Source organism: Meles meles, chromosome 1 (genome assembly GCF_922984935.1).
Source record: "Meles meles chromosome 1, mMelMel3.1 paternal haplotype, whole genome shotgun sequence".
NCBI classification, from domain to species: Eukaryota; Metazoa; Chordata; class Mammalia; order Carnivora; family Mustelidae; genus Meles; species Meles meles.
In genome coordinates, this window is record NC_060066.1 from 192,941,701 (window position 1) to 192,952,451 (window position 10,751).

General features: G+C 44.9%; 1 protein-coding gene across 2 annotated transcripts in view; it reads right to left on the bottom strand.

Moving 5' to 3' along the window:
* Positions 1–8,136, bottom strand: part of KPNA6 (karyopherin subunit alpha 6) — a 58,136-nt gene extending 50,000 nt beyond the window's left edge. Inside the window, exon 1 of one of the 2 annotated variants that reach the window (XM_046000282.1) lies at positions 8,044–8,136. In XM_046000282.1, coding sequence (XP_045856238.1) covers positions 8,044–8,047 — 4 coding nt within the window. In that variant the 5' untranslated portion in view covers positions 8,048–8,136. Of the gene's footprint in view, positions 1–7,602; positions 7,737–8,043 lie in introns of those variants that run through there. The other variant, XM_046000289.1, reaches the window with a different exon arrangement.
* Between the last annotated feature and the right edge of the window lie 2,615 nt (positions 8,137–10,751).

Consider the following 10,751-nt stretch of genomic DNA (forward strand, 5'->3'; position numbering starts at 1 on the left):
AAGAGCCTCATTAACCTCTTCTTTCTCCATATACTCCAAACTTCTTGAAACAGTTTGCCTCTCTTCACTCATTCCTTAGCCAGCTCCAACTTGCTTGCATGCTGTCAAAACTGTTATTGTAAAAGCAACTGATCAGGTGTATGATGTTAAATTCAACCATTCTTTTTAGTCCATGTTTTGCTGGTCCTCTTTGCAGCACTCAACCCTGACCACTTCCTTCTTGAAATATTCTTTTTTGGGGCACGTGGATGGTTCAGTTATTAAGCGTCTGCCTTTGTATCAGGTCATGATCCCAGAGTCCTGGGATCATTCTGGGATCGAGCCCTGTTGCGGACTCCCTGCTCAGCAAGAAGCCTGCTTTTCCTTCTCCCACTCCCAATGCTTGTGTTCCCTCTCTCAGTCTCTCTCACTGTCAAATAAATAAAATCTTTAAAAAAAAAAAAAAAAGGAAAAAAGACTCTTTTTTCTTGGTTTTTGAGACAGTTTTCTTCTTCCAAGTCTGGCTGCTTATCCGCTTCTTGCATATTAAGGCTGATGCACCTTGGGGTTCTCTTTTTAGCCCATCTCTCATGATACATCAGTGATTCCATGGTTTTAGTTACCATATACAGATCAATAGATGATCAAACATCTATCTCCATCCCCAGACCTCACTCCTGGAGCTTCAGACTTCTCCATCCAATTGCCTTCTTTTTTTTTTTTTTTTTTTAAAGATTTTATTTATTTAACAGAGATCACAAGTAGGCAGAGAGGCAGGCAGAAAGAGAGGGGGAAGCAGGTTCCCTGCTGAGCAGAGAGCCAGATGCAGGGCTCGATCCCAGGACCCTGAGATCATGACCTGAGCTGAAGGCAAAGGCTTTAACCCACTGAGCCACCAGGCGCCCCCCAACTGCTTTTTGAACATCTTCCTCTAGAGGTCAGAGACACCTCAAAATGTCAAAATTTTAAACTCATCTCAGTTAACAGCATCACTATACACTCTGCTGCTTAAGGCAAGAGCTCTAGGAGTCATGCTTAATTCCCTCACCCGCCCCATCAGCCTCCAGGTGAAATTAATAACCAAGTCCTGCTCTTTCAAATTCCTAACTCTCTTATTCCCTACTATTACCACCTCATTCACATCATCATCTCTTGCCAGGACTACTGCACTACTTAAGAACCAACCACTTAAAAAAAACCTCCTAGTCGGTTCTTTCTGCAATCTTATTACAGCCAAATTCATCCTCCTAGAGCTGTCCAAGTGATATAAATAAATAAATTTGATCACTTCTGAGATTAAAACCCTTCAACGGCATTTCACTATCATCAGGATAAAGTCCAAATATCATTCCCTCCATGCTACTAATCCATTTAGTCTACCAATCTTTTGGTTCTGAAATAATCATTCCCACCCTGCCACTGACAATTCTTACTCCATAGGTCAGATCTCACTTAGTTTAAAGGCCTTCCCTGATTCCCTGGGCTAGGGTGTACCCCTTTACTCTATGTGTCCACAGCATTCTGGTCTGCCTCATCCAAATATTTACCATTTTTCACTGGTCTCCAAAGTGTGGTGCACAAGATTAACTAGGAGGTAGGAAAAAAAAGTATATGTATATTTGCTAATATACTAATATATGTATTAGTTCTCCCTCTGCCTGCTGTTCCCCCGCTTGTCTCTTTTTGTCTCTGACAAATAAAAAAAAAATCTTAAAAAAAAAGAATACCTACTAAATACATAATGCTATCATAATCAGCAAGACTTTAAAAATGTCTGTCCTCATCCTTTATTATTTATTTTAAGATTTTATTTTATTTTTTTGACAGAGAGAGACAAAGCAAGAGAACACAAGCAGGGGGAGTGGGAGTGGGAGAGGGAGAAGCAGGCTTCCCACTGAGCAGAGAGCCCGATGCGGGGCTCAATCCCAGGACCCTGGGATCATGACCTGAGCCAAAGGCAGACGCTTCAGGACTGAGCCACCCAGGCACCCTAGCGTTCTTTTTTTTTTTTTTTTAAGATTTATTTATTTTGAGAGAGAGTGAGCAAGTGAGCACAAATGCTCAAGGGGGGAGGGGCAGAGGGAAAGAGAATCCCAAGCCAACTCCATGCTCGGCACAGAGTCTGAGACATGGGGCTCGATCTCAACTCTGAGCCAAAACTGAGAGTCAGATATCCAACTGATCACACCACCCAAGAGCCTGTCTTCATCCTTTCAAAATTTTTTTTTAATAAAAATACACAGACTAAGAAGTAGCTTATAAAATATATAGAATATTATTTTCTAATATTTTATAAGTCAGGCAATTCTTGGACTATATTTGGGCTCAAATATCCAAATGTTTGGTTAGCTTAAGGTTAAAAAAAAAAATTTTTTTTTAAAGTAGGCTCCATGGGGGCGCCTGGGTGGCTCAGTGGGTTAAGCCTCTGCCTTTGGCTCAGGTCATGATCCCAGGGTCCTGGGATCGAGCCCCGCGTCGGGCTCTCTGCTCAGCAGGGAGCCTGATTCCCCCTGCCTCTCTGCCTACTTGTGATCTCTGTCTGTCAAATAAATAAATAAAATCTTAAAAAAAAAAAAGTAGGCTCCATGCCCAGCATAGAGCCCAATATGGGGCCTTAACTCAGGATGATAAGATTGAGTGAGACCTGAGCTAAGGATCAAGTCAAAGGCTTAACTACTTAGCCACTCAGGTGCTCCAAGCTTTTTAGATTTTAAGAGTTACCCTGTAATATTTACAAATGTTTAATCCAATAACATCATGAAAATCTGGATTTCTGGATTTCTAACTTCAAGGCGAGAGGGACTGTGGAAAGCAATGGGAAATTAGGCAATGCTAGACCTCCAGTCCCCTTGGCAAAAATTGGCTAGAGCTGCATTGACCACACAGACCTCTGTAGCGGGCCTGCCAGTCTCCATGTGGTTGATTACCCGTTAGAATATAAACTCTGAAATTTCACCAGAAAGACAGATTTTTGTCTGTTTTGTTCACCACTGTATTTCCAGGGCCTAGAGCAGAACCGTCACTGCACATACTAGGTATTCAATAAACATTTGCTAAAACTGGTGAATAACCATTGCCTGCTTGGCCCCTCAAAGTATGTTTCTGACAAGTTTTCATAATGTGTTCTGCCTTCCCCTCAAAGACAAACTATTTCATCTATTAATCTATTTTTAGCATAGGGCCTGAAACATAGTAAGTCCTTCATTTATTCACTAAGTGACTAAAAGCAATTACTGTAATTATTTACGTGATAATAAAACACCATGCTAAAATGGTTTACATGCATTTGCACACAATCTGCCTAACACTCCTTTGACGTAGATATTATTCCTATATTAGAGATGAGAACTATAAGGTTGTGGAGATTAAGTTACTGGTTGAAGAACGAATTATATTACAGATTATTTTTTTTTAAAGATTTTATTTATTTACTTGAGAGACAGTGAGAGAACATGAGAGCAGGAAGGGTCAGAGGGAGAAGCAGACTTCCCGCTGAGCGGGGAGCTGACATTGAGCTTGATCCTGGGACTCTGGGATCATGACAGAAGCTGAAGGCAGACCATTAACCTACTTTGCCACCCAGGTGCCCCTGTATTACAGATTAATTAACTGTAACACAAGAAAGAATACGAAATGGGCTCTATGAAAGGCAAGAGCAAAGTGCTACAGAATTCAGAGGAGAGTTCACTTCCAGTTTGGAAGGTATAAAGTATTTGAGAGTTCAGAAAGGAGGCAGCATTTAAATTAGACCTTGAAAACCAGGCAAGATTTCCACAGGAAAAGACAGGTGAGGGACTGTTACTTTCTTGCCAGTGATGCTAACATACAAAGGAGGTAGTCTGAATGGAGTGCAAGATATGTAGGTAAATCTTTAAATAGAATAAGATTAGTAAAATCATTAGGAAGGCTTTGAATACCAAACTGTATGGGTTATGATTTTATCCTGTAGATACTAAGTCCGTGAATGTTCCTAAACTAAGGCGCAGAGTGACAAGATCGAACGGGTGTTTTAGCAACACTGCTATAGGAAAGAATTAGAGCAGTGGAACAGGAAGCTACAGAAGAGATCTGGAGGACTTCTAAAATAATACCTTTACAACTCACACTCTTTTTGATATCTAGTACTTCAAGAAATTCTCATTAATATTAATAGTGTTACCCGTATTTTCACTTTTTTAAAGATTTATCTATCATTTTGAGAAAGCACAAGCACGTGCGGGGGCAGGGGGTGGGTTGGGGGTGGGTGTAAACCTCAGTGTGAAGCCTGATGCAGAGCCTTATTTGTTAACCTCAAGATCATGACCCCAGCCAAAACCAAGAGTCAGACATCCAACCAAATGTGCCACCCAGACATCCCCATCCACATTTCTACTTTGAGGAGCCTGAGATTCGGTAAGGTTAAAGAGCACAGAATTACTACTCTTTGTGGGTCTCTGCTGTGAGAAAAACCTACACAAAGCAATTCAGAAGTAAACATGATCACATCTTTAACAACTGCCAATACAGAAAGGGAAGAAAAGAGTGAGCAACCAAAGATGGATAGATGCCCCAGTGTCTGGGCCAATGGCTCTAGTATTTACAAAAATGCAGGAAAAGTAGGCCAGGAAAGGGGAGTGTGAGGCTTGTGGGACACTTAGGTGGTGACTGATGATTAGGTGGCAGCTCTGCAAGTAGCTGTCACGAGCAAGTGGGTGGGCAACTCAGGAGGGAAACTAAAAGAAGAAATGGGCTAAGTTACTTCTTGACCAGGAAGTGTTTCAGTTAGAAAAGTTTTGTTATTTGCAGCCAAAAACCAGACTAGAAGTGGCCTTCAGTATCTAGTTAAACCAAGAGATAGGACAGTTCCAAAGATGCCTAATTCAGTGGCTCAAAAACATCAAGAAAACATCAGATTCTTCCCATCTTCTCTACTCTCACCCTCAGAACTGCTTCCTCTTGTTTATAAATTCTGCCTCAGGACCCCGGCACTACTAAAGCCAATTTCAGAGTCAGAAAAGGGCTGTTTCCTTTCCAGAGGCAGAACACAGCCCTTAACAGCCCACATGTTGGCTACAACCATACTACTGAGTAAGTTTTAGTAGCTCTGACCTTGCACAAGTTACTAAACTTCTCTATGCTTCAGTTTCCTTAACCAGAACCTGAGAATCTGAGAAGTAAAGGAGTTAATATTCTAGTACTTCGTGCCTAGCACATAGCAAGTTCTACTTAAGAGCTGGCTATTATTACAGCTTGCCCATATTTATTTATTTATTCTCTCATACTTTGGTGATACCCAAGTTAAAATAGAAGCTGGCAAAAAAAAAATAAAATAAAACCTGGCAAATCTCTTTTAAATAAGGAAGTCTTTTCCAGAAGTCCCCCAGGCTTCCCTTCCTGTCTACTTAGCCAGAGCTGCACCACACACCCAAGCGTAAATCAATCACTGCCTCAGGAGACAGAATTACAATGATTGGTTTATAGTTTATATTAATCAAGACCTATCCCTGGGGCTGGGGAGGGGCTGCCAGATTCCTGGTTAGCAAGATGGCAAGAATGGGTGATAAAACAACCAGCATCTACCAAGGCCTAGTCTTAAGACTGGTCTCTGCTAAGGAGGGTCAGAATAAGTAATTTCCAGAGCGGCAAGCATCACCCCCACAGGCTCCTAACAGCAGTGAAATCACTAAAAAAGTCTGTTAAAGCTAATGAAGTTTGGCACAGGACAAAGGGTATACGATATAGGCCAGGCCTTGAGTAGAGCACACCTGAGAGGCAGTGAAATACAGGAGGTTCTAGATTTATGGAGGTATGGTGAGGGCTGTGTTAGTATCCACAGAACACAAAGGGCCTAGATCACCAGCCTTGGATGAGTCACCTAACCTTCTTAAAGTCTCAGTTTACTCATTTATGAATGGGGATAACTCAAACTACCTCTGATTCCATGTTAGGATTAAACGTATCCTAGTTTCACTCACATTATATGTATAAGGATCAGGCAAAAACCACAAACACCAATAGCTAGACATTCAGAAAGACCAAATGGGACAGGGGAGAGGTATCTAAAATGGAGCTGGAGAGATAAAGGGAGGCCACCTGATCCAAGACTAAAAATCCCCTTCAGGACCATCCTCAGGCTTTGTTGCTCCATATAAAAACTTTCATCTCAAAGTCTGCCAGAAAAGGACTAATTTTACTTCACATCTTAACTCTTCTAAAAGGCTTGCGTACAGCAAAATGGGTAAAGATCTCATTTCTGGCTGTGCTGCTTACTAGCTGTGTTATCTTCCTGAGGTGGCTCCCAATCTATAAACTTATTTCACTGAGCTGAATAAACTTAACATTAGCTCCTTCCCTTTGAGGCACCAGTGTTCCTAAAATTGAAAGCCAACAGAAAAATCTGTAACAGAAAAAAAGTCCCCTAAAAATTCCATTGATAACATAAAGCTGCAGTTACAAAGAAAGATAAGCCCATCAGGCTGGACAATGGATTCTGGAAACCGGAGTGGTTGAGGGAAAGGAATGCTACCGAAGGTAGAAAAGAACCTGTTCCGAAGCCTACGGAGCCCTCACTAGGGCTGAACACTGTTATCTTAGTCCTCAAACATCTTGATAACACTCCCTTTCCCCTCCTAGAGGAAAATGATGAGGAAAAGAAAGAACCGGAAAGGAAAATAACATTTACTGTGGACCGTGCTAGATGCTTTCTACCGCATTTGATATTTACGTTGACTTCTCTGGATGAGAGTCCTAGAAAGTGACAGACAGGATTGTAATACCAGATCTGATTCTAAAGCTACTGCCTTGCAGCTCCAGGGAATAATTTACGTTTCCTCAGGATCACGGTTCTTAACAAAACTCAATCCCAGAATATCATTTAGCTCACCCCTCCGCACACAACAGTTGGGGTTAGCGACTCACTCTGGAGTTTTTCAGTTTCATTCAGACTGAAGATTTTAAAGTGGGCCCACAAGCACAAAAAAACACCTTTACAACTTTGCCTAGGGTCAAAAGCGTTCCTCCCCCTTTTCCAGCCCAACCACTAGGTGGCCAAGCCATAAAGAACTGCAGCTTTACACTAGGGCTTTGGAGGGATCACCCTGATTTAGCCACTAACTGTGTGACCTTGGGTAAGTTACTTTACCTCTAAGTCTCAGTTTCCTTACCTGTAAAATGGGGTAACAGTTGTTATCTGTCTCATTAGGTTGTGCATATTAAATAAAACGTGACATGTAAAGCAGTCAGAACAATGCCCACGCGTAGGAACAGCTTAGCAATGGATAGTTTTTAATGCTTAAGAGGAAACAGCTCTTCGCTGATGGTTCTGTCGCCAAGTCCAAAGACTTCGCCATCGTATTCTCTCTGCGCACAGGCCTTGCCAGCCGGAGTCCCTTCAGAGAGCAACAGGTCGCTCCTTTTCTCCCAACCGGGGCCAAGCCTACCCCTGAAATCCCCAATCTACTACATATGACCCCCAGGTCTTGGCCTGTGGTTTTCTACTTCTAGGCTGTTACTCTGAGTCCAACCGAACCACCCCATTTCCGCCCGTGGCTCGGCAAGTTCTGCCGGCCTTCAGCGGCCCGGGCTGCTTACGGCATGGCTGCCCCTGGTTACGGGCCTGGAGCCGGCTCGCCTGGGTTCCCTTACCAGAAGACTCTACTCAAGACGCAGGCAGGATCTCCCTTGAGTTCAGAGGAGTCCCCGAATCCAGTCAAGATGCGCGTCGGTCAAACACGCCTGGAGAGGGCTCCCTCAACGCCGCCCCGGCCTGCCGCCGGGAGCTCGCCCCCAGCCCCGGTCTCGGCGCAGGGCGCTCGGGAACTCGTGGGCTCCAGCCCTGGGACACCACGTGGGGGCTCCAGGCGTGGCAAAGGTGTTCCCGGAACCAGCCCTCGAAAACTGCTCCCGCCAGGGCCCTAGCCCGGCCCCAAACTGGCCTGAGCGTCTCCGCCGGCCTGGCTTCTCCCCTCAAACCTATTTGGAGAGGACCTCAGACATCTCCTGCAGACCGAAGACAGGTTCCCGCTAGACCCCAAGCCCCAGGACTGCCTCAGCTCGAGTCCCCAGTTGCCTGGCGTCCTTACTCACCCATCGCGGCTCCGCTCGCTCCTACTTGGCGGCGGTAGCGGCAGCGGCGGCAGCTTCAGCAGTAGCTTCAGCAGACAATATGGCGGATCTGCGGGACGGCAGCCCGAAACGGACAAACAACTTAACGTTCAACCCCGGGAAGAAACGCGCTCTCCGCCCCACAGCCTATTTTATGGGGAGGAGCGCATTTAAAGAGACCGCAGCTACTAAAGGCGGGGGAATGGGCGTGAAATATAAGAGGAGTAGCAGCTACTAAAGGCGGGGGAATGGGCGTGAAATATAAGAGGAGTAGCGAAGAGAGACGAGGAGGGGATACTTACTAAAGAAAGTCAAGTGTGCTTAGGAATTCTCAGCTTTTTCTGCTCCTATTTCCTCTTTTATAGTGAGGTCTCCTCCCCTAGAAAATTTTCTTCCTTTCGTAGTTAAAGCCAATCATAGACCCTGAGCTGGATATAGGGAATAAGAAATCATCTCGAGAAGGGGAAGAGATTTGCTTAAGGATATGGAGATAAGGAAATAAAGAAGCTAAGAGTTAACCCGATTACAACCTTATTGGGAGATAAGAAGTGGAAAAATGACCAGACTGGTGCAAGGCTTTATAGCTGACAGAGCGATTTCATCCTCCATCCCCACCCTCAGCAAGTTGAGGGCAGGGGTAGGTTCTGTATGACCATCACCACATCTACAGGACCTTGCACAGGATCTGGCACGTGATATGTGCCAAACAAGTAACTGTTTAATGAATAAGCAACAAACGAATAGGCCTGTGACTTCCAGAGATTGAGGAATGATCTCCCTTTTTAGAGATGAGGAAATTGAGGCTAAGCGTTGTTCATGTGCCTTTTGTAACCATGGAATTTATGGCTGGTGCGTATCAGACCTCCCTTTTTGCATAATGACAGGCCAGTCCTGGTCCCCCACCTCAACAAACAGGAGAGGGGGATGTCTTCAAGTCACTAGTCAGACAAGGAATCGTCGTTTGGAAGCAAAATGAGGGACCTGGGTTTCCAGGTTCTGTTGGTACAAATTGCCTTCTCTAGTGTGGCTGGCTGGCCTGTGCCTGATCCATCGAGGGAAACAACTCAAAAAGTCAACTCTGGAACTCAGGGTCGGGAAAGGGAGCATTATCTTTCTCTTCATACTACCTCTGCTCGAGATCAGACCTCTTTCTTTTCTCTTGGTCTATTTTGCCTGCTCTTCAGTGGTCTCCCGCCTCCAGGCTCCTCAGTTGCACCCCTGTCTCCATAAAGCAGAGACCTTGTCAGGTTGTGCTTCTGCTTAGCAACTTGTCTGCCTGCCCTTAGGTAGTGCCCAAACATTTCAATCTGACACAAAGGCTGGTCCTTATTTCTTGGGGCTATTTCCTTACCAGGCAACCCAGGATCCATCCATATTTGGGGACCCCCTTTTCCCCAAGTATGCGATCTTTTTTGCCTTTGCCTATGCTGTCTCCTCTGGAATGTAATGCCCTCCCTTCCCCCTTGATCATGGGGTGAACAAATTCATTTTCAAGACCCAATTCAACTTTCCCCTTCCTGAATAACCCTGTTTTTCCAGACAGTCTGGTATCTGTCCTCTCTGCTCCCCAGACACACATTTTCCCTGGCGAAAACTTAGCATCCTAATTTGCTCACAAGGTGGCTCTCTCCTGGTTGTCTAAGGGACAGCATCTTCCTCATCTTTGTATCTGTCCCTTACCTAGCATGATGCCTTCCTCCACAGAGACACCAAAACCTTTTGCTGTAGTGTCTGTTTCCCATATACCACCACAGACTCATCTGCATATCCTATGGCCAATAAGGGCTCAATGAACACAAGCAGAGTAGATGAGTGGCCAGGACTGTCCTTCTTTCCCAGCCTGAGCCCTCTGGCCTATCTTGTAGGAACCAAGATAGCTTGAACCAAGAGAGCTTGGCTCTCTCCAAGCAGCTTTGTTTCCACTCTAGCACTTGGCCTCGCTGACACACCCTCCCTTGCCTAGAGCCCCTGGTCCTCCCTGATCCATCATCTCCCTGAAGGCCCACCCCATCCCCACCCGGTGTTCCTTACCCTCCTCTCTCTAGGAACTATTCTGCTTACCCTCCCCAAGTACACCAGGATGTTCCAAATCTGTGCTATTCCATGTGTCCTTTCCTCCACTTGAAGTGCCTTTCCCCCATTTTGTCCACCTAAGAAGTGGCTGACTACTCAGACTATCCCCTCCTCCAAGAATTCCAGAGAGCATTAAACATTCTCTCCTGTGCTACTCTGTATCTCGTAATGGCTATACTCATCCCAGTGTAGTAGGACTTTTTTGTTTCTGTCTCTTGGCATCCTGTAGCACACTCAGCACCTGTCAGACAGCAGGGTCTCAGTGACTGCGTGCTGAGAGCATCAGGACATCACATTCTGCTAGGATAGTGGTGGTGTCCTTTGGGAGGGTTTTTTGACTGCTGTGTTGTCTTTGGCAAGTCACTATAGTTCTCTGAGCTCATTCTTCATCTATAGAATTGGAATGACAGCATCTATCCACTAGGGTTGTCATAACAGTTGGATTGAGACAAGGCCTATAATACACGTAAGATTAATGTCTGGTACACAGCATTCAGCCATCAGTAGCTACCACTGTTACCGTGACCTCTGGTGCCTCCTCTCTTCTCTACTAGAGATGGTAGGACCCAGAGGGGCACCAGAAGCCACACATGGAGCTTCCTGGTCCAGAATCCTAA